Consider the following 24,767-nt stretch of genomic DNA (forward strand, 5'->3'; position numbering starts at 1 on the left):
ACCTTAGACAGGACTCCCCCACACTTATAACTATTCTGGCTCAACAGGTCCTACTGGGGTCAACACCTATGGTTCTTCTATGACCAGCTAAGTACAGAATGATCAATCAACCTTCTTAACAGGAAACATTAATTAAAACAGTAGACATTTTTAGAAGAATTTTTACAGTTTACAAAAAGACATACAAAAAACTAGAACTCTTGGTTCCAAAATGATACCTTATTAGACAAACTGGAAAATGGCAAGAAAACTGTCCTTTTCTGCAAGCTTTCAGGATCAAAGGCCTTTTGTCAGGCTCTGGGAAAAGTGTAGATGGTACAAGATGGTAAAAAGTCCCTATAGGTAGGACATAAACTTTGTTTTTGCACAGAGGGAGCTGAAGACGGAAGGCTGTCCCTCTGGGTCCATGAGAGTGTCTTTGTGAGCTGTGTTGAGTAGAGCTGTGATCAGGACAGTTTACAAATATATTTTTCTTAGCTCAAGTTCTACTGCCCTGTGACTGCAACTTACCTCTCAGATACCACAACACAGGTCTTTGCAAGTCTCCTTTTTTCCACCCCAAATAGCTCTCCAACTACAGCTACCTCTCCTCTAAAGATACACTCTCCCCTTATAATCCAACCAGAGTTCCTTTGGATACAAACAGATGTCAGGTTTATTCCAGTCCTGGGATTTAACTTGCATCAGATAGTCACTCATTTACATGCTTAGGGCCTTGTTACACAGTAATTCTGGGAAGCTCCCATAGCTCTTAACACCTGAACTGTCTGCACATTAACACCTGAAACTAGTTTTAAGCACTCACTAGGCAGCTCAAAGTTACACCGCTCCATGGAAGGATTATTTTTGATCCGTGTTATTCAATTTGTGTTACATTAACATGCAGCCACTCTAGGCTACACCTTAGTGTAAACACCCCACTAACCCCTCTGCCCCACTGGCCTGGATTAGGCCCATTGACCCCCTCCTTAGCACCCCAGATCCCTGCTCACTGCCCCCCAACCCCTTGTTTCATGTGCCTGTCATGCTGTCTCTCCTAGGGAAAGCAGGCAGCGAAGGATTAACCTGCCTGCCTGGCCACTGCCCCTCTCTGGGCAGACTCAACCTAAACAAGAGCAGCAGCAGTGACCAGGCAGGCTAACCCTTCTCTGCCTGCTCCCCTGGGACAGATGTCACAGGCAACCACAAGGGGGTTGGGGGAAGGGGAGCAGCCTGGAATAGGAAGGGGGAATTCTTACCTTTCAGTTCTCCAGGCCCCTGCTGGTCTGAACATGTGACTGCTCCAAATTAGAGCTAGCAGTAGCACCCATCAACATTTGTGCAACTCAGTGTAACATGTAACAAGGCCCTCAGCTTAAAACTGCAATTAATTTGAATTGCATCCCCTCCCTGCAGTCCTCAAGGGAGAGGGGGGGGGGCAGGGATGTTATCTTGGATACTTCACAAACTAAGTTGCAGGGATGTAGGTTGTAGCTGTGTTGGTCTAAGGACATAGGCAGACAAGGTTCCTTTGGTGAATCTGATATCTTTTATTAGACCAACCCAAATAGTTGGAAAATAGTTATTAAGCAAGCTTTTGGGTTCAAAAGCCCTTCGTCAATTAAACACTTTTCATTCCATCCAGGAAGAGCACACACCAACTGCTGAAACTTCCTTAGCCTAACGAAGGGTTTTTCAACCCGAAAGTTTGCTTAATAATTATTCTCCAACTATTTGGTTGGTCTAATAAAAGATATCAGATTCACCCAAGGAACCTTGTCACAAACTAAGTTATCCTTTGTTACCATCAAGCTAAAAGCAGAGGAATGAAGCCTCTTTATTCTGGGATCCTACAGCCCACTTTCAGTACCTGTGAAGTATCAAAGATCCTCCTCATCCGCCTCCGCCCCCCACCCCGCCGCCCCAGGGCTAAATTCGAGTTAACTGAAATCCAAGCTACCCTCAGGGGCCCAAGTCCAGACCAATATAGGTACTTTGCTCCCCAGGGACAAGAAGCAGCAGCACACCTTGTGCTGTTGCTACTTGTCCCTGGGGAGCACCCATGCCATATGCCCTCTGGCACGTAACAAGTTACCCCAGGTGGGGTAGGGGAGGCTGAAGCCAGCAACTGTGCTGGCCCCAGCAGCCTTTCCTGGGGACCAGGGAAGCTGCAGCCATGATGCTCCTGCAGGTAGGAGCCTGGCTGGCAGCTGGAGTGTGGCTCCAGCAGGCCAGGCTCCCGTTTTGGGCTGCTCATGCTGCAGATACATGTGCCGCCCTGCTTTTTTGGACCCCAGGATCTTCCGGGGTAAAAAAAAACCCAGCACTGCAAGGTAGCAGTGTGGGAAATGCCTGAATGTGCAGTGTGTGGAGCAACAGATGGGTATGCAGCACCACATACCGCACGGCCACACTCGTCTGGACACAGCCAGAGACAGCATCTTAAGCCAAGGTGGTTTGGCTTGGGTTGGGTACTGACAAGTTCTGAAACTTACTAGCGTTTACTTGCTTATGTAGCTTTAAACAAAGTGCTGTTAATGAATAGTATGAACATCTGGTACTAGTAAAACCTTAAAACTTATGCAATTGCAAAGCGTTTTGAAAAGATATGTACAATTATACTTGTCCATTTTATAGTTGGGGAACCAGAGGCATCTTCAGGAGGCAGAGAGGTATTTTAGCTCATGAGCTAAACCTTGGCAATCAATGTAATGTACAATTCCAATGAAGACAAGATAGTTGGTGGTTTTAGCGTGTTAGCTGGTAGTTTGTCTGGACCTATGTCAGGGAGGTTATACCTCAGTCTGCCAGCTCACTAAAATGACAAGCCGTCTCGAAATCGACTTCACACTGGTTATCATAACTTAGCTAAACAGGAACTAAGCGTACACCTTCTTGACTGACGGGCTGAGGTCAGAGCAGCTCAAAGGTTACACAGCAGCGATAGAACAGAATCTTAAGCTCCTATTCTTGTGCCTATTCCACTGACCCACAGCTATTTCCTGCCTCAATTTCCCTATCTGTAAAATGTAGGTGGGTAATTCCTATAGTCAAAGACTGACTAATTAATGTTTGTTCAGCAGCTTGGAAAAATGTAGACTATGTGAGAGGCAGAAATTTTGGGGGGGTGAAGCATTGTTTCTTCAAAGGCTGGGTGACTCTGGATTATGTTTAGCGTATGTCTGCAAAGACCTCTTCTTGCACTGGAAACTTTTGGGTGCTTGTGAACATATAAATAATAGGAACCAAACCCTATTCAGCTAGGAGTCTGTTATTAATGCTAGTTACATAAAAAGGCTAGTGTTGTTGAGTTGGGGGATTCAGGCTACTGCTCATGTCATCACACATAATATCTCTCTCCCTCTGCACTGTCAAACTTTCAGAGGTGTGTGTGTGTGTGTGTGTGTGTGTGTGTGTGTGTGTGTGTGTGTGTGTGTGTGTGTGCCATCAAAACTGGGAGATGCATCTCATGCAACCGCATCTGATATGCTGTTCTGCAAGTGAAAAAGGATTGTTTATGATAAGATTGAGATTAGTGTAATACACCAATACTACAGTTGACCGTTTTAAAAATAGTAGGTAAAAGCAAGACTAAAGCTGTTGGTCACAGTTGCAATTTTAGAATATAAATGCTTCTGATTCATTTTTAGTAATCTTTCCTGTGTTGTTGAGGTTTTTTGTTGTTGTTTTTTTTTTACCTCCTTTTGATGGATAACACAATTACAACAGTGAAAAGAAAGCACTATAGTCCTTGATTCAGCAGCTGCTAAATTGCCTTCAAAATCCCTCAAGAATTATCCTCTTATATTTTTGGCATGCATGCAATAATCTGAGCGGAAGAGCAGCTCAGGTGATAAACCTACCTTCTCAAAGCAATAGGCAAACATGAGGCAACAAGACAGTTATTGGGCCAGATTGATTCATAGATCCTAAAACAGTTATTGCTAGCTTTGTGAACTTAGCCTTCCCTTAAAAACAAAGCAAAAAAGGTCTCTTACTTGGATGCTTGCTCTCACCAGGGTCTCTTTCAGCTCTGGACAGCTGTGGTTTCCTTCTTGGCCATCTCTAGCTTTTCTATGCCTTGGCCTAAACACAGTCCAAATGTCAGCAGCAACTTATGGCAACAACTCAGACCTTCTTTTTAACCTAAGGCCAAAGATAGTTTGCTTCTTCACTGCACAGTCTGTGGCAACAGCTCAAAACAACCAATTTAATTAAACTCAAAACATGAAATCGCAGTGTTATAATACCAGGTGACATCACAAAGCTTCACATGATATATCGGGACTGTATGAAATCCTGTCTAGTCTCAGAAAGGCTTGTATGCTGCAAGCTCTTTGAAAGGCTCCAACATCTTCGGTTCAGCCACATCTCATCTATCCTGCAGCTAACCAAGTGCATTTTTTTTTTAATTCAGCCAGCTCTGAGATCTCCAGCCTCCCAACCTTTCATTTCTTTCTTTCAGTAGTCATTACCATGTCCACCAAGACCTAAGTGCCCTGATTCCATGAGACACCATGACCTCCACTTCTGGTAGCCCAATGAACCCCAGTCTCTCTCAACAGTAGATTTTTTCTTGCCACCTTGTCTGACAAGCTCAGAATGGATCACATGAATTCCTCCCCTCCACCACTTGAGTGCAAATCCCAAAACGATCAGTTCTATCAGATCTGCACGGGCTGTGGGAGACTGCAGCTGTGGGCTGGGGCTGCACCAGGCTCTTCCTGGCGCATGGAGGGGATGGGGTTTGGGCCAGAGCTAAGCTCAGGGCCGGTGGTGGCGCTGGGAGGAGGGCCAGCTGCAGCCACCCCAAATTTTGCTGTAGCCCCTTCATACCCCCCCCACACCACCATCAGAGCATTCACGAGCCACACCTAGTACCTCAAGGTATGTAGAAAAAATATTTAAAGCCATGTCCATGGCCGAATTGCTGATTCTTTGAATCTGTATCAAATCTTCAGATTCAATCGAATTGAATCAGGACAGTGATCCAAATCAACTAATCAAATCACTGTCCCCGATTCGAGCCAAATCCAAATCAAATACAGCTCATTGCACACACCCCTGCTGCAGATCTAAATAAAGACAGACTAGCTGAAAGATTGGAGCAGATCCCATTTGATTTTTTAAGTTGTCCTGAAACCTAGGGTGCCACCACTCTGGAGAGAGAGAATCCAATTAGGTTTATACCAGGGGTGCAACCCCCATGCCTCTCACTTCTTGTAGCCCACTGGACTGGATGGAGCAGGAGTGCGAGCCATATCTAGCCCCCCGGCAGTATTTTTGACACCATTCGTTTAGACTATGTAGAAAATGTAGACACCAAAGGGGAAAAAGCAGACACTTCCAAGTGATTCAGAAAGCCTGAAGGTGTCTGAAAGTAGTCAATAGGAAATACCAAGCACAGAGTTGCATCTGAACTCACCCTTATCCAGAGCTTATCTGCAGCCTAACTGAGGCACATAAAGCACTCCATTCACTTGTGATCCACTAGACCTAGTTCTGCTTGTGAGACAGACATATGACCAGTGATGGGGTTGATCTTTTGCCCAGTAACCTAGTGGTTAGGGTATTTCCTCAGGAAGTGGGTGATCTGGGTCATAGGCCCTCCTCACTGAGGGAATTTAAACCCAGATGTCCCATGTCCCTACAGCACCCTATCATTCTGTTCAAAAGTAGGCCTGGTGGATGGAAAAAAAAAACACTCTTCAATATTCCTCTTGAAACAGGGCTACAGAGCAGCTGATAAGTACATGTAAGAACTGAGCCCAACTCTGCAAATGAGTCAACTTATAAAAGGTGTCACCCTACCCTGCCTTCTGTGCCCCAGTGGTTATGGCATTCCCAGGCTAGAAAAGGAGCTAAAGCTACTCTTAGAGGAAAGGATATTAGCTTGTCCTTGTTGACCTTGTATTAGCAAACAACCTACCAGACCAGTGGGGGAAAATTTAGCTCTGCATATTCCCAGAGTGCCACTGATCCCCTTTCTCTGTCCAATCTGCTGCTCTGCTTTCTGCTCCCTATTCTGTTCCCCAACTGACTACCTCCTGCTCAGCTTTCTGCTACTGCCTGTCGCCTCCCTGATCTGCTGCATGCCACATACAGAGGCTGCCCATACACATGCCAGGGTTGGTCAACCTGTGAACTAGACAAGGAGGATCAAGGGAAATTTGCTTTTGATCACCTGTGCTGGAGTAACTATCCTTTTTCTTTTACTTGTTTCATATCCCTTTGCTTTCTGCATTCCCAAAGGGCAAAGAACTAGTGATGTCTGCAGTGCAAAAACCTATACAGAAATAAGACGCAAGCGGAAATACTGCCAGTTCAGCATTGACAAATAACGTATATACATTTCCACAAACTAAGTCTAATATTTGAACTGAGACTTCAAGTGTTTTGTATCATATAAGAAAGCCAGTGGTAAAAGCTAAAATTTAACTCAAGTTGCTGGCACTAGGCCATTCAATCCGATAGCTAAGACTGCATTGCTGTCTAGCAGTTTGTCTCCACACAAGTGTGTAGAACCATTAATTATATAAGTAACAACCTGAAGCATTGAGAAATCCATCCCGTATATCAGCAAGGGTCAACATTTTTGGCAGATGTGCTGCAAATTAGCCCAGCACCCTCCCCAAGTGCTACTCTAATGCCTTTCCCTCACCTAATCTGCCACTCCGCTTTCTGCTCCTTGCCCTGTGGTGTTCCCTACCAATTTGCTGCTTGGCTTCCTGCTTCCTTCCCCTTCTCCTGCTATGCTGCCTGCCCTCTTCCCAATCTGCCCCATCACACACAGATGTTGTCCATATCACCAGTGGGACCCATGGCACAGGTTAGCCATCCCTGCCATACATGCACAAGTTTAAGTATATTGAGATTAAGCCTCAATCTTGTTATCTGGAAAACTGAACATAGCAAAACACAAAAACAGAGAAGTCTGGTTTGACCTCACACCCAAAGAGCTGACAAACAAGCCAGAGTTTCTCTCAACATCCCCCTACGGTAGGAGTTTGTAGACACAGAACTACAGCTTGTAGGAAGAAGTCAGAGAACCCCAGGTGAACCCTCTTCCAAATTTTGGACAAATACAACCATCTGTCAGATGTTATAAAGTACAAGTTACAGGCACGCAGCACAACATGTTCTACATCTGTCTGGTAAGGCAAGCACTATTAAGGCTGTCTGAAGAGCACCTCCTGTACACCAAGAGACAATGGAAGCATAAAAAATAATTTTTTGAACAAAATCCTAGATTTTTAGTTATTCAATATATCTAAAAATGTTTACAAAATATCAAGCATTCCAGATATGAAATGTAAAACTGAGGCTGCCTTTGCACCCTTGGTTAACCTGCTTGTGTGCATGCATAATTGGCCATTTTTTTAAATTTGGGGTACTATTTTTGCACCCCAATCATTTGTAAAAGTGTTTTGTTTTTCTAAATAAGAAAAAGGTATATAAAAGGAAAAGACAAAAATGACCTCCTAAATGTTCACCTACAGACTCAAAGCCACTGCCCAATACTGCTGCTACTTGAGCTAATCAAGTTTATTACTGTTACCAATTACTATTACTTTTCATCTGGGCCCAAATCTGGAAAGGAATGACACTTTGCCAGTATTTCAGCTATTTGTGACAGCAGAGGGATGTAGAGACAATAGACTCCTGGGTTCAAACCCAAGCGCTAGGAGAAAGAAGTGCTATACCTGTTGGAGATCCCTTTACCTCTGTGGCCTAAGCCTTTTTCTTCTCCCTTACTCTCCATCCAGCTTTCCAACCACCTCCCAACCTGGCTCCATCTGGAACTCCCCAACCAATTCCCTGCCCGGACCATCATCACACTCTGACCCTGGGGGATGGAAGCGGGCTGTTTCTCCCTTGCCTTTTTTTCTTTCACCCTTTGGCATTCTACTCTACCTGCTTTCCCTTTTCCTTGCTGCTTGCTTGATATTAAAAGGAGTACTGAGAGAACAAGAGAGACCACCCTGTGGCTCTCCATTTCTATATCTGGCACTACAATGGTCCCCCAACTGCTGGGAAGAGCAATTGCAAGCCCTCAGTCTCCAATTCCAGGTTGGAAAATGTGCAGTGCAGCTGCCATCTTTGGAGATTTTAATAATCTGGCAGCCACATGTCTGAGCACATGTGAATGCTCCATCTCTACATCCACACCCACCTCTACCTTGATCTTGACTAAATATACATTAATTTCCCCATGAGAACAGCTAAAGGCACATCCTGATATTTATGTGAACAGATAAGCAGCTGCTGCATTCCCAGAATAGCTGTTTACATTCAGACTGCCAAGAATTTAACCTGGTGTTACTGACAAAACGCCATCTCTACTGTGTAGCATTCAGATACCTACAATCCCATTTCTCAGTTGAAAAAAAAAAAAAAAAAAAAAAAAAAAAAATCAAGCCATTCCTAAAACGTTTTTCCTTTTTTCAACCAGTTCAATTAAGAACAGTGTTATGCTGATAAATCACTGAACTTCCCTACATTCCAGTCACTCTAATACAATACTGGGTTATAAACCACCTTTAAAAGAAGCCAGTATGACTAACTAAAAGCAAAGCAAGCTACTAAGGCCTATTAAATGGTAACAGCATATCCAGTAAAGATGCACTAACTTATGAGTCTAAAAAGAAACCAGAAACTTTCTTTTGAAAGGTGTGATGATGATTTAAACATTCAAGGTACATATTTGAACACTGAAAACCAAAGTGGAAGTTCTGGCTCTCTGTAAATACAATTAGAGCTTTACTGCTAGGTGCTGCCATTTCAGTTTGTATATAGTTTCCCCCTCATCTTCTCATGCAGTTATATGGTAATAATACAATGAAAGTTGTAGGGACCACTGACACTACTATCTTATGGTGGAGTTAATTAATTTACTGTGCCCTAATATTGGTGCATGTGTAGACAGTGATGCTTTACCACAGAGCTTATTAGTCTACTCTGCAGTAAAACGCACGTGTAGATGCACCCAGCTTGAGCACAGAGCTAGGAACCACAAGTTCCAGTCCTAAGCAAAGATACTGGTAAAGCAAATAACTTTTAACCTCCTTGACTCCTTATTTTATGGATGGGGCTTTATTGTACTAATGCCTCCAGAATGTGATATTCTAACAATCAGTACTTTGAGGACAGTTTGCATGAACTTGCATCTCCTACATAAAATGTAACTTATCACTTGGCAATTGCACTATAGTGTTTTAAGGTATATTAGGGTGTTCAGTTTCAAGGTCACCCCTTCCTCTTCTTCCTCTCCCCACCAGATATGCTTTGTGACTGTGCCAAAGTAATGCCTCATTTCCTTTATCTGTGGACACTGCCCAGCAAACTTCACTATCACAGAGAATCCATCACAGGAAACAGTTGGCTCACACAAAGGGTCAGACAAAACAGCAACAGCCTACACTAGAAACATCTTTTTAGACATACCTCATACAATATATGATTTCACATTTCACTTGTAAGCATTGCACAATATTTCACAAGCTCTACATGCTTGGGAAGGGAAGACGTGAGAACTTGTTTCCAATGTTGCTACCTTCTCTTCTGATAGTCGAAGAAAAGATGAGATATTTGCCAGATCCATATCGTCAGAACACTGATGGTAGTATAAAGGCGTAACACTGCAATCCAAGATCAGACAACTTCCAAAGTTGAAAGCAAATGAAGAAAATATATTTTTTCCTCCTAAGACTGGCAAGCTGCTTCCTTCCATCCAGCTTACTGAGACTCAGAAAAAAAAAATATAGTAATGAGCAGTGCATGAAGAAACTCCCTTTCACACACAGCTGTGTACCCAAACCAACTTCTGCTTAATTATGATTGTAAAATGGTTCAAAGTTATTCTATAAAAATCCACGATGTGTACGGCAAAACAGGAAAATGAAAACAATGAACTAGACAGTGCATATTATTCATTACAGTTTTGGCTGCTTACAGACAGGAAAAAAAATGGCACTTTGCAAGCTCAGCATGTCCTCTCACCAAGCCCAGCGCACACCCAGAGTCACTGTGGTAGTTGGACTTGGTTCGCCCAGCATTTATATATATTGGGCACTTCAACAGAGCTTTCTGGTGCTTTTCTCTCATAGCTGCAATCCGCCATGAGATAAAAGTGCCAAAAAGCCCTGCTGAAGCACGTGATCTATGGAGCCGGGTCAAACCAATTCACTTCATCTTCCACTAAAGTGCTTTATTTTTCCATGTCTGTAAGCAGCCTTTGTCTAATTAAAGAAAATGATGCTGCATTTTGGACACGCACACAATAGTACTTTGCTTCGCAATACAGCCCAGCCATGCACTCGCAAAAGTCACCCTAGTCATAGAGCAGGTTGCATATAAGCAAAATTAACCTGCAACTTTTTTTAATTACAGTGCAGAGCCACTGAAATATTGATGGCCTTTCCTGATGAAATGTCTGTAACTATTACATCAAGTAACTAAAACAAGAAAACAAAGAAGATAAACCTTTCAGCAGTATCAGGCAAGTCATTCTGGCACACATGAAAGGACAGTATTTACTGTAAAGTGCATAGTGCATAACAGGCTGTTTTTTTCTAATGTTACAAGACAAGTTTTCAGTTCTCAGAGGGTTTTCAAACTTCATTTTGCATCAGTGCATGATTAGCAAGTTACAAGCATATGGGGAATACTGTCAATACGTGGGATTTTAGTTTCATAATACCACCTGGGAATTATACAAGGTGTTTTAGTAAACTGAGAGATACCGGCCTAAAATGTGCAACAAAAGAAAGAATTAAGGTAGCAGCAGTTACTGGAACTATCTAGACAGGTTTCTGTACCTCCACTGTCTGTCCTATAATTATGCCCTTCTTCCCAGACCAGGTATCAACAAAACTTCCCCAACTACAGTGATGTCAGTGCCAAAGCTGCCTTCTCAAGTACCCTTAAAAAGCATCCTTCTGGTTAAGTACATTGTACAGACAGTCCTTGACTCACAATGTTTCAAGTTACAATGTTTTGCACTTAACAACATTTATAAACTGACACGCTGTTTCAACTTTATAACGTTAGTTTCGACTTTACAACGCTTGATCCGATGCAACACCACGCCAGCGAACAAGTTCGCCTCATTGCTCATCTCCCTGGAGAACATCTGTCCAAACTTCCTTGGACACTTTCTTTAACAAAGACGACAAGACTCCAGAAAAACCTGCAACCAAGACTCCTGAGAAGACTCCAGCCAAGAGCCTTTCAAAAAGTCCAGCAAAGTCACCTCTAGGAAGTCTTTCCAAATCAATGATTGCTATTTACAATAGAAATACATTAATATAGCTATATTACTCATCTATAATTGATCAAATAAAACATTCTGGGGTATTTTTGGTGAAAATAGGATATTGGGCCTTGGTTCAGGAACCAATCCCCCATTTATAACATTGTTTCTTATGAGAAAATTGGTTCTGAGTTACAACATTTTGACTTAAGACACGGTTTTCAGGAACCAATTGTGTCGTAAGTCTGAGGAGTGCCTGGATAGGAGAAAACAAGTCCTCAGTTCTGCATCCAAGACGCCCTCTGCTCCCACTTCCCATCTGAAAGGTTGCTGTACACTGGATCCCACACCTGCTGTAGACCACTGCACCCCGCTGCAAAGTTCAATGAAATGTCTACAGCAGTCCCACAGTATACATAGTCCAAGATCTTCTCTTGACAGGACACTAGGAAATTAAAAGAGGCAGTTTCAAAATGAAGGCATTACCCAAAGTTCAGATTCAAAGAGTTGAAGCAAACCAAGCTGTATTTGCTTTACAGTCTAACCTTCCTAAATGAGCTTGACCCAGTAAAAGCTGGAGGCAGGGTAGAAGTGCACCTTATAGACTCAGTTAGATATATATCTATATAGCAGAGGCCTTTTTCAACTCAACTTTACTTCATCAGATGCTGTGAAAGGATAAGGTAGAGTAGTATATAAAGTGGAATAAGTGATTTGAATACAAAAAGGTGAGAAAAGAGGAGGGAGAGAGGGAATAGGAGGGGCAGGGGCAAAGCATAGGGGGTGCACGTGGTTGCACGTGCACCCCCTGAGCATGGTGGTGCACCCCCTGCAAAAGGGCATTGTTCATGGGAAAGGGGTAGTGGAACAATGCTGGGACAAACAATAAGCAAAGAACTCATAGGAAAAAAGGGGTCACAAAAGCTAGAATCAAGTAATAAGAGAAGAATCCATGGTCCCTCTTTAAACCATACTAAATACAATTCAGTCTGTGGACAATTTCTTGGTCTGCAATTTCCCATTCAGACTGCTTTTTAAAGTTTGCTGTTTCAGACCCGCAATCATAACGTCAGCAATTGCGTGTCCATGACTAATCAGAGCAGATCAAATCTGTCCTTTTGATCACAGGACACTGACACAGATGAGACTGATGTTACTCTGCTGAAATGATAGCTAGCAGCAAAGAACAATGCACCACACTGTGAAGATCTTCAGGCAAGTACACTATACTCCTTTCAATGTTATGCTGCCCAGGAACCACCCCAAGACCTGCAACCAAAACATATGCCAGTATTTTGACTTTCTCCTTCCAAAAAAAGTACTTGGATTGGTGTGTGCAGAAATTCAGAAAAACCCCTTACAAGATTTCACTGAGGCTAGGAGAAGTGATTAAAACATAGGCACGGGTGGATATTAGGTGAGAATTTTGCTCCATAGACAATGCAAGCCATGGAAGACAGAACGCTTCTCTCCAGAGATAAAATGTCGACTTAGGCACAGTAATGAAAGCATACCCTCATTCTTCATTAGCCTTACTACAGGAGAGAGACTATTAGAACAAAAGGGCACACATTTTGTTGCTTACAAAAGCATACAGCCATGTTTCCACAAAATCAGGCCTGCTGCTTTGTTAGTCAGGAGATATATAATACCACAAATAAATGTGGATGCGAGGCAATGCAAGATTAAATCTGTGGGGAACTTTGGTGTCTAAAGTTAAACTTTTTTTTTTGTATCCCAAACTTCTGGTTTGCCAATAACTAAAAAGAAAATGCAAAATCTCCAAAAAAAAAAAAAAAAAAAGCCTGTTTTTTTTATTTTGGGTGGCTAAAGGAAGTGTTTATATACAGGAAGAAAACACCACCCCACAGAAGTATTTCTATACCAGACAAGGTAGGCAAAACAGTTCTGTGAATTAAAAAACCCATGCACGCACAAGCACTAAATGGAGTCTATTTAGGCCTGAAAGGGGAAGCTATACGCCTTTAAGTGCAACACAGTGGTTTTCCTAATCTGCCTCTCATCCTTACAGCTAGGATGACCTACAGTACAGTAATGCTGAGCAGCTCCCCTCCTTCATCCCTTCCATGTCTCAGACGCTTCCTGTCTCCACTGGATACAGGGAATTTATTTTCAGCCCTCAAGATTCCTTTCTATATGTTCCAGGAACCCTCTAGCCATCCTCTGTCCAGATGGCAGCCTTCAGATGAGGGGAACAGGGTCCCGGAGAGCCTTTTTTGGCCTGCTTCTCAACAGCCTGTTGGAATTTGGTCAGGCAAACCGAGTCTCACACAGACAAGGCTCTGTTGCACTGCATTAAGCCCTCTCAATCTTGCTCTCTAAACTTTCCTCAATAACCTCTTTGTCTTCCAACGATGTTACTTTAAACCTTTTAATGGCCTATGCTTTCCAGGGCCATGCTTTATGCAATCTACTCCTTACAACACCCTGTAGATATCAGATGTGATGGGCAACCAGAGCTTCTACTTCACTATATGGCTAGCCATTTCTCTCAAAGCAGAAGCCACCTTGACATCAGTTAGTTAAGTGCCTTTCCCACTCCTCGCCACCACCTGCATGAGATCTGTTCTGGAAAACACCCATTTATGAACTAAGAACCACTGAAAACTAACTCTAGTGAGCAGCTTTATATCTATAACCCTCCCAGATGTCTTGGCCTAGAGTTAACAGGGTGAAGGTGTAATTTGCTCCAGATAATGACAAACTTTCAGCAATAGTAAGCATTTGGCGTAGGCTATCTAAAGCATCAGAGAACTTTAGAAGGTCTTATTTATTTGACTATTTCAAGGCAGCAAAGCAACAGCAAAATTTGAAGGAAAACCAATAAACAATATTGTGTGCCAAACAAGGCTTTTGGGGAAGACTGACAGTAGTCCTACAGCAGGGGTTATGCCTACCTTTGTGGTAGGGGCTTTGCAAATATATACCTGGTGTTTAAAGGAATCAGGAGACATGGTAGAGGTGATATCTTTTATTAGACCAACTAGAATTTTGCAAAAAAACCCAACACTTTACATGTCAGCTTTCGGGCACAAACACCTTTCTTCAGGCATAGGAGAAAAGATTGTACAAGTTCTCCTGGGTAGAAATGAAAGTTCATATTTCATATATCTGGTACTTAAACATTTTTCCTCATGTTCAACAGTTGCATATTATGCCACAGTTTGTTGCTCTGGTTGCACGAGTTCTCTAAGTCTTCCCACTGTCATGTTTACCAGCTCAGGAACAGCTCTGAACACTCATCATGGCTAGCCTTTTGCCAACATTCTTCCACCATTTGTCAAGCAGGTAGCTACACATGTTTGGGGCTGTTTAACAAGACATGCAAGAACTAGACAGCGCCTTGCCATTAATGAGTTGCTGATGATTCCCCAGCCAAGCCTCATTCATTATTTCCATCATTCTGATTTTTAGTGCATCAACAGTTTAGTCCTAACAAAAGGATATCAAAGTACGTGCAAAGCAAACCACCTTGGGAACGGCCTTAAATGAGCAACTTTACCCAGGAAATGCAGGTTAGTCAGACCATCACCACTAAACAAGCCAATTCAGTCTTTCCACAGTGAGAGATGGTTCTAGCAGGCCATTCAAGATTTACTGGGGAAAACTGCTGGAAATAAGAGCATAAATATAGACATACACAAATCTTCATATCCATTTCCATGCACTCTGAGCCTATCCCAGAAGCCTAGGACTACTCAGGTTGGAAACATGAAGCTTGTGCCAGAACAATTTCAAGGTAGAATTAAATTGTGTACTTCAGTAGCAGCCTTCTGAAATAAGCTTGCTGGTGAGTAAAAATAGTTTGCTTCACATTGTACAGTTCAATACTAATTATTTTTAAAAATCAAACACCACTGTGATGCCAAGTACCCAAATAATGGAACAAACAATGAAATTCAAGACAAGCTATTCTACATAGGTAGAATAATTTAAATTAAGTTTACCTCAAAGTCAGCACTAATTCCTGGGCAGTATAGCTATTGTTCACATGTAATTATTGTAAGCTATTGTTATGCAAGATATTAGCATAAAGTCATATCATTACACTCTTTCCCATCCCAATACCTTGACTGTATAGCATAGCATTGTGTCTTGTGCCAGCTTCATACTTGGTTGTCGAGGTACATGATTTTAGAGCAGGTTTTGCAGGATACCATCCCTAGGGTAGGGCTGTTACAGGGCAGATGGTGCTGGGTGGGCAAAAGAAATCCAGCTCTCACATCCTCATTTTTATCTCAGCTCTTACTACTTCCTAAAGTAGCCTCCTCACTGTCTGGAAGAAACCAATCATTTGGCTTAAGAAAAGCAACAACAACAACAAAACAGCAAAAAAAAAACAACCAAAGAACAACCCCCCCTCCAACCTGCCAGCTCAGGTGACTCTCTGCCTACACCTGCAAAATGGAAGAGAGAGAGTAGCTACCAAGAAGAAAAAATTGGCTTCTGCCTCTGCAGGAGCAGCCAACTAAGTTCAGTATTAAATGCCTCCTCCTTGCAAGTCAGATGAATGTAGGCTGAGGAAAGGAAGAAAGAGTAATTCTTGGGAAAAATTGCCTAAACGCATTAATTTATAATACTGTTGTGTGCATACTGTAACCAGCTTTTTCAAAAACATGATTTGTTGACCTTACTCTATTATAGGAGAGAGTTTACGGATCATCTCTAATAGGGGAAGCTGACAAAGTCCCAGTACTCCAACTGCAAACTCAAAGGTGCTACTCAGGAGAGTATACTGTTTCTTCCTTTTAAGCTAGCTGAAGCTAACTCTCACCTATGTGAGACTGCTAATGGCAAAAAGCTCAGTTTGAAGTTAGAGAAGTCAGTTAGTTCATTTATCTCCTCCCTGCTCAGCTGGGATCAGAAACAGCCAGCATGGTTTGGTTTTGGTTTTCAGAGTGGCCCAGGGAGTTAAAATAAATAAACACACAATTACTAGGGTAATTGGAAAACGAGATCTTACATGGTGACTATTCAACTCTAGTTATTAATCACATGCAGAAGAATTAAGAGATTAAAAAGGTGAATCTAGAAGTCCTTCATCACCTGATACATTCATTATTCACAGCTGGGAGACACCCTCCACAAGAATCCAAGCTGATTTTAATGCTAATTACTTAAGGCTGAATGCTACAGAGTTAAAGCATTCACACACTTTGTATTATGCAACAAGCATGTTGGACAAAAGCCTGTTCTGTACTGGATCTCAATATAGTTCCTGGAACGGAAAGATTTTCATCTCTAGCCTGCAAGCTAAATGTAAGGAATGAATTTGTACAAAGTATTTGTAAAAGTCTTCCCCTGGAAGAAAACTTCTGAGCTTAAGTGGAGTCAGAACAATTCAAAAGGAAGGGACCTGAGAATACAATACTGTATTCTGAACTGGAGATCTTCATCTCCTTACCTGCTGCAGACAGAACAATGGGGGTTAAAGGGAAAGTGCTTTTTCCTTCTCATGAATAATCTAAATGGAAGACAACATACAAAGGTAAATTTATGCACCACAGCATCATTTCAGTTCGTTTCTTTTTTAAAAGCAGAAATGTATTTCATATCCAAAAGCTCTGGAGTGAACTCAAACTTGGGGGCAGACTTTAACTGCCTTAATAAACAAAGCAATTGGGATTTGCAGTACAGATGATATCTTTTATTAGACCAACATGATTTTTACAAAAAAGTTTCTTTAATCTCTCCACTACGAGTCCTGATTGCGTTTTCCTCTAGACCAATATGGCTACAACCTGAACACCTTAATAAAACGAAGGTATTTTGGAAGGGTGACCCTCAAGGAGTAAACGTACAAGCTAAAGAAACGAGTAAAGACATTGAAAAAAAGTAGTACATTCTGCCCTATGAACTTTGGTGTAGCCCTTAATGCACTTCCTGGGTTCATTACACTATTGCTCTATTAATTACACAAGCGAAACATGCTCCAGACCATCTCTTTTGCCTTCTATGGGATGGACAGCACATTTGCAAAAATAAAATTCGAATGGGATATGTACACAACATTGAATACTCACAGGCATCTCTTTTTTTTAGCTATAGAAAGCAAAACACTCTGCATGCAAGGTTCTTTGAGTAGTTGTGATATCTTTTATTAGACAAACTGAGTAGTTGAAAAGAAGTTCTCAGCAAGTTTTTGGACTCAATCATCCTTCCTCATTTTTAGAAAAACAGAAGACTGCTGATCCCAACCACCCCACTGGAGCAGCATCCTGTAGCTACAAGTAATTCAGCTTTCGGAACTCTGTTCTCAGGTCTCTCCCCTTTATGTACAGCTGGCGATATTTTATTTAAATAATTAAAAAACAATACCAATTACTGCATCATATCAAGCTTCCTTCCCAGAAGTATTTACAGGAATGTCCTCATTGAGGAGGTTATCAGAACCTCTTACAAAACATCCACTGTATGCTTTAGAGCAGGGATTTTCAACCTTGTTCTGTCCTAAATGCAGGACTTTGCACATCTTTATTGAACCTCACACGATTTCTTTTGCTCCAATCATTCAATGTGTCAAGGTCTCTCCAAATCCTAGCCCTACCCTCCAGAGTATCTACCACTCCCCACTAGCTTGGGGTTATCTTCAAATTTGCTGAGGGTGTACTCAATGCCATCTTCCAGGTCACTGATGAAAACATTGAACAAAACCAGCTCCAGGACTGACCCACCTGGAGCACTCCACTTGATACCAGCTGCCAAGAAGACATCAAGCAATTGATTACCACCTTTTGAGCCCAACAATACAACTAGTTTTCTGTCCACCTTACAGTCCATTCATCCACCCCATACATCCTTAGCTTGCTTGCAAGAAACTTGTGGGAGACCATATCAAAAGCCTTGCTGAAGTCATGGTGCATCATGTCTGCTTCTTTCCCTGCATCCACAGAGCCAGTCGCCTCATCATAGAAGGCAATCAGGTTGGTCAGGCATGACTTGCCCTTGGTGAATGCATGCTGATTGTTCCTAATCACCTTCTCCTCCAAGTGCCATCCCTGGTAAACTAACTTGAGCTTCCTGTTTTTCTTCTTCTAATCTTTATTTTCTCAACTGTTTATTTGAAGGTGTAGCTCTACCAAATGTGACTTTTCAGTCTGTACCAGCAAATCCACACCCTACATACCCATGAATGACATAGCTCAATTCATGCCAGCTGACTCTGGCCCAGAATTTAGAGTTCTGCTCATCAGTATCTAACTTGCAAGAAGAAAAGGGATCAGAGACCAAGAAAATTAAAACCAGCCCACCATAAACCTAACCCCAGCTGATCTGAAACTAAGCACAGTTGGAACGAACCAGACTTATAGTCCAAGAGAACGAAGTGCTCTAACTCAAGTCAGCAGAGCACATTAGAAGCTGAAGGAACCAAATACTTCACTGCAACTAGAAGATGTGCTTTACCACCCCCTAAACAGTTACAGCTATGAAAAGCTGGGGCTTCTGAGCAGGCTAAACCAGGCTACTATCTGTGAAACCCAACACAGTTGAGTGAAAAACCAGATCTTAGCTTTCACTATTTTTTCAAGGGCAGGAGAGGACACAGAGCAATTGTTTAGCAAAGCACTCAAGGACCACAAAAGGTCAAAATGCTTTTCACACTATGTATTCCATTTGAAATTTCTGGTTTTATCTTGTGAGTCACGCACATGTGTTTCCACACCTAGAAGTGGTAATACTGCATGCTCCCCCATGACACCCAAAAAAGGATCTCAGAGCACCCAAGAGTGTTACATCACTCCAGTTAAGAATCACTGATCTATATACTATGTCCTCAGAGTTCTGGGGAAGGATTCACAACACATCCAACTGCTCCTACTTTAACAAATTTAATCTGCTCCGAGGTGGCCCTACAACTACTCCCAAGCATGCCAGATAGAGGTCTTAGCCCAGGCAGGTCCCCAGAACAGTTTCACCCTCCATTTCCAAGTTTGAAGCCTTTGAGCAGGAGCAGGCGACAAGGCATACTCCAAAACATCCCTCCCCAAGATCATTAGGGATGCAGCACAGACCTACTTCCTGGATGTCTGAAAGATTTCCCAAGTCCTATGTGAGAGTTGATGGGGTAGGGGAGAAGGAATTGGGGGACGTGGAGCCTGTGGTCATTAGCTTTAAAAAAATATATATGATAGACACTTTGAAAAGAAGGGGAAAGACCACAGAACAGATAGGAATACCAAAAGGTGAAACTATGAGGGAAAGGAAACAAAAAATGGAGGTACAGATATCGACTACAATGCGTGAGGAGATGCATCATGATCCATTATGAGAAAGAATAAGTAAATAGGTGATGTAAAGGAACAAGAGAGTATGTAAAAAAGGGTTGATTGCAGGTTTCCACTGCATATGCTGTGGCCTCTGGAAGGGGAAAGCATGCGATTACAGCTAAATTAACCAGATATTTCTCATCTGGCAGAACTGAGGACAGATTTTCAGAGGTTACATGCTGTTTAGAAACTTCTGAAACATCCTGCTAGATGACTAACAGCATCTTGAAGTGCCTACGTGCATCTGAGAATTTAAGAGAGCAGGCAGTGGGAAAACTGAAAAACCTTGGCCAGATTTCAACTGGTAATCTAGAGATGAAAGGCACTCAGTGATTTCACCAATCTCTTGCTCAATGTACCTTATGGAAGTAGAGGCAATAATAAATGCCCGCTGCCTTTATTCACCCTTATTAATACCACCACCATCTTCAGTGTTCAGGAGCTTTTATTATTGCTTTCTTGCAGGAGAGAAAACTAGAGAGCAGTGGCAGTCTGCCTTATGGCAGTTTTATACTAACACTATTCTGGTAAAATGGCAGGGCTCATTGCCGTTAGAATGGAGCAGAAGGCAGGATAGATATGTACCTTTAGATTAAGCACCATTTTCAGATGCCAAATCTCACATTTGGCTTAGCTGAAGCATCAACAGAGCCAGGAGCACAGTGGAGAGCTGCATCCAGCTGGTAAGTCTGTTGTGGTGGAAGGGAAGGGGGAATAGAAGGGGCTTGGGTGGGGGGGGGTGCAGATCAAGGCTCCTGCAGTGAGGGAGGGAGTGGAAGTGGGGCTGGAGCAAGGGCTGGGGAAGGCACTGCCTTTCTGGGCCAGGGCACGGAACACAGCCACAGCTGTGAAGGGAAGGGGCTTGGGTGGGGGTGGCTTCTGCCGCTATGCTGACCCTGGGACAGCATGGAGGGCATGTGTCCCTGGATCTGCACAGGGCAGGGCAGGCTGCCACTGCAGGCTGGGGCCAGAGCTGGGCCGGGCTGCACTCAGGACAGGTGGCGGTGGCACTGGGAGCAGGGCTACAGGGGGGGGAAGAGGGAAGGCTGCAGCCACCCCAAAATTTGCTGTAGCCCCCCCCAAACTCCTCTCCAAGCATCAACACCCACTCTGAGTGCAGCCTGGCCCAGTCCCTGCCAGGAAGAGCCTAGTGCAGCCCTGGTTCCAGCCCACAGCAGCAGCTCACCCTGCCAGGCCCCACACAGAAATGTGGGGGTACACTTCCCCTTCCATCACAACAGACTTACCAGCCAGACACTGCTCTTCAAGCTGCTGGGTTGCGTACTGGAAATCGGATCAGTATCAGCCAATATGCTTCTTTAAAAATCGGTTATTGGTACCGGCACAAAAAAATCTCTATCGGTGCATCCCCATCACAAACCGTTTATCCAAGCGAGCTGCAACTGCTACCTTTGAATTTAAGACACAGAATTGCAATAAGAACCGAGGTGCTTCCCAGGATCAAGGGGACCAGCAATGAGAGGAAAAGTATAAAATGTGTCTTCAGTTTCATGAACCCTAAATATATCAAGCAGCAGATCGGACAATTGAAAAACAATTGGAAACTGAGACTACAGATAGCTCAGCATCTAGGCACCCACTTATGAAAGCTTTCACTATTTGTTGTTTTTTCTTCAGAACTCATTTCATCACCCCCACCTCTGCTTATAAACTGCGATGGGATTTTCACATTCATCTGTGGATAGTAAACTGTTCAACTGAACTGCTTCTGAAATCTATTCTGGGAACAAAACTTTCAGAGAAAAGGGAAAATAAAAGGGAGTCCAGCTAAATGCTCATCATCAGCCAACCAAACTATGTAAATACAAAAGGGGGTTACATTGCCATTAACTACTTGCATGTGCCTATTCCTTAGAAAGCTTAGGAGCTTCTGTTTCAGGGTTGCTATTTTGATTCCTCCATGACAAAGTTGGTTTAAATAAAGCAGCCATCATCTGGCTGGCTATGAAGTGCTAAGAAAACCTCTCTTCCCAGACAACTGAATTCTGTAGCTGTCAGGGGTACCCCTATCAGTCTGCTCCTGGCATTCTTGCCATATCTACCCGACACTGATGTATGGGTCTGAGCAATTTAACTATGCAATCCCTCTAAATGCATTTCTAGCACCCTTACTCTCAGCCCCCATCCCCCTCTGAACCTCCTCTCCCCTCCATCCAACATATCAATTTGTGGTCTCTCTAAAACCACCCAAGTAACAACATCTAATCAGATTTACAGCCCACCATGTGCAATACATAGGTTGACTCTCTGATTTAAGTTTAAGCATTACAAAAGGTCTGTATCTAGAGGTTTCTAGCTGCCTGGTTCTGCTATTGCTTTGAGTGTCAGAAAGGAAAAACGTATCTGATACTGGAAGAGAAAGGGTGGATATCAATGAAGGAGACAAGTCTCTGGAAGCTGGATATCAATGCTGGCAGAGACCAGTGGGAGGAAGAAGTGAAGCTTCTTGCCCACAACCAACCACATTTTGCATAAATGCAGGCGCAAGAGGGTGCAAGCCAGAACTACAGCCATCACCCTCATCATATTACTCCCTTCCTGTTGGTTACATTTCTATTCCTGATAGATGAGATCTCCAAACCACAACCTAACGTTCTATTACAGAGGGCAGGGCTCTGCATGAAACCGTCCAAAAGAACTGGCTTGTAGCATTCAGTGTGCTGACAAATTTCAGCTCAGCCAGCAGTGACCAGTTGTAACTATAGCTAGCAAGCAAGTGAACATAAACACCCGGTGAAATTCTAAACAATGTCTTTTTAAAAGCTGTCCAGTGATCATGTGTACAAAATGAGAGCATCTGTGAAAACATAGCAGCATACAGACAGAATGAACAATTCCTCATTTAGATCTGATGAGGATCAAAAGGACACACCTGGAACCACTTCATCCAGCAGCCTGGTGGGTGACTATGGCCAAATCAATTGACTGCTGTGCCTCAGTTTCTGCATCTGTAAAATGGGTGTAACTTTTGCTTACCTCCCTTAGAAAATGCTTTGAGGTCCTCTACTGAAAAAGATATATAAGAGTTAGATGTTGGTAGCATTGGTGTTGCATTAGAAGATCCTTTTGGGCCATGCAATTACATGATGGCCTCTGCTCTCAACTGAATTTGCCATAAACTTTGCCCAGCACTTTAAACTCGTCATCTCTGATTGTTTCCATTACCTATTTGCTCATGTGAATTATGTCTTCCCTCTTACAGTCAAGAAGGGCCTGCCAAGTTAACAAATCTCATGCTAATGCACTCAACTTTCCTGGCTTTGTAGCAGAGTATAGAGAACATATGCTAAAAAGGCAAGACTTACACCAGGGAACATATAGGCCCATTGCACATGAATAGGGGGGGAAAAAAAAAATCATATGCACCCCCCCCCCCCCCCCCCCCCCCCCCACCACGAAAAAAAAAAAACACGCGCCCCCCCCCCCCCCCCCCCACACACACACCAGGACTTGCATTGCCAAATATAACCCAGGAGGATCAACAGAAAAACAATACATTCCACATTCACAAGGCTCTTAACATTAAACATGCTCCTTGCTCAGTACTGTTTTCTTTAGGTGGGAGCCAAAGAACAGAAAAAAAAAAGTGTCAAGTGTTCACCTTTAAGCAAGTGAGGAAAAGAGCTATTTCTAGTCAGCAGTTTTCCTATCCAAGTTGTTACAGCACCTGATTGGTGACCTAGTGACAAATGAAAAACCATGGCTAGCTTTTCATCTCTTGTTCACTAGTGCTATGGAGACAACACAAATAGTCCCAATTTGGAAAGAGCACTGTACATGGTTCAACTAAGCCGTCCCAACCAGGGGACTGTGCGAAGCTTCAGTCCCCAATTCAATTCAGCAGAGATTCGGCCCGATTCAGTGGCCAAATCTCCGAATCTGAATCGAATCAGAGGACCCTTTAATCTCCCCGGATTGATTCGGACCCCTCCAAGTCAATTCGGAGAGATTCGGCGATTTGAACATAGATACAGTTTTAACTGTTTTTTCTACATGCCTCTAGGTAGCAGGGGCTCTAAACAATGGTGCTGAGGCAGATGCAGCATCCCACAGAAGCACAGGGGGCTCTCCAGAGTGCTCAGCAGCAGAAGCACTTCCGGTCCACGCTGGAGAGCTCCTGTGGGGCGCTCCATCCATCCCAGCACCACAGCGATCATGAGCTGTGCCTGCTACCTCAAGGTGTGTTAACAACAAACAAACAAAAAACAACCTTTTAAAGCTGTGTCTGAATCAGCATCAAATCTTCAGATTCAGATTTGGCCAAATCGAATCAGGGACAGTGATCTGAATCAAAGGATCGAATCGCTGTTCCCGATTTGGGTCGAATCCAAATCAAATAGGGCCCGTTTCACACAGTCCTAGTGAACGCACCTTTTTCTAGTACCTCACAATGGAGGTACTAGATTTAATGCACGTTTCCTAAATGTTTGGATTATAAACTTAATTGCTAAACAGCAAGAAAGATGTCTACACCTCCCTGCCGGTCTGCCATCTGACACCATCAGGGAAGGAATCCTGCTTGATCTGCACAACAAAGAGCACCTCAGAAAGACACTCATGGACACAGAAGAACAGATTTCCAGCTTCAGCTTCCTCTCTGCAAACATGAAGTTTATTTTCTACATGTGGGGAATTTTTACCATCTCGAACTTTCCCTGAGCCTGACGAAGGGTGCAAGAGCCTAAAAGCTTGCAGAAACATATAAATGTTTTGTTGTTGCAATTTCTCATTTGGTCTAATAAAAGGTATCATCTCTGAACCAAGAGTTCTAGATTTTTGCATTTCCTAAAGCACATTACTGAATATGTAGATTTGCTCTCAGTGAACAGTCCCTTCCATCTCAACAGTGCTTGCCCATCCAGGTGGAAAAGGGGTTAGCAACTGCATGTACCCCCAGAAAAAAGAGCTAATTGAAGACAGAAAAATTGGAAATTCCCTCCTGTTGCTTCCCCTCCCACCACCACCACCACCACCTCCTCCAGGTTTCACCCAACTGCTTCCTCAGGTTTTGCCTGCATAGGGAGCATCAGTACAAGCCCATACATGTCTGTGAATATAAAGAACCCTCTTACCAAGCCCGGCAGGACGAGCAGATGATGAATTCCATTCTAACAGCATTAATAGCAGGGGATTTCCAAGAGGACCACCATCAGATGAAAGAAAAGCAAGAATGATACCTTGGACCCCGAGTTGGGCCAAAACCGCAGGGGGGAAAAAAAAAAAAAAAA

At 43.1% G+C, this 24,767-nt stretch overlaps 1 protein-coding gene across 5 annotated transcripts in view; it reads right to left on the reverse strand.

Annotated features, from left to right (window-relative positions):
* Positions 1 to 24,767, reverse strand: part of MOB2 (MOB kinase activator 2) — a 252,972-nt gene that overhangs the window by 119,784 nt on the left and 108,421 nt on the right. Inside the window, exon 1 of one of the 5 annotated variants that reach the window (XM_006026885.2) lies at positions 24,612 to 24,661. The exons of 3 other annotated variants lie outside the window; for them this stretch is intronic. In XM_006026885.2, coding sequence (XP_006026947.1) covers positions 24,612 to 24,646 — 35 coding nt within the window. In that variant the 5' untranslated portion in view covers positions 24,647 to 24,661. Of the gene's footprint in view, positions 1 to 15,885; positions 15,933 to 24,611; positions 24,662 to 24,767 lie in introns of those variants that run through there. One more of the 5 variants, XM_006026886.1, reaches the window with a different exon arrangement.

The sequence above is a fragment of the Alligator sinensis genome, unplaced genomic scaffold, assembly GCF_000455745.1.
Source record: "Alligator sinensis unplaced genomic scaffold, ASM45574v1 scaffold5_1, whole genome shotgun sequence".
NCBI lineage: Eukaryota > Metazoa > Chordata > Crocodylia > Alligatoridae > Alligator > Alligator sinensis.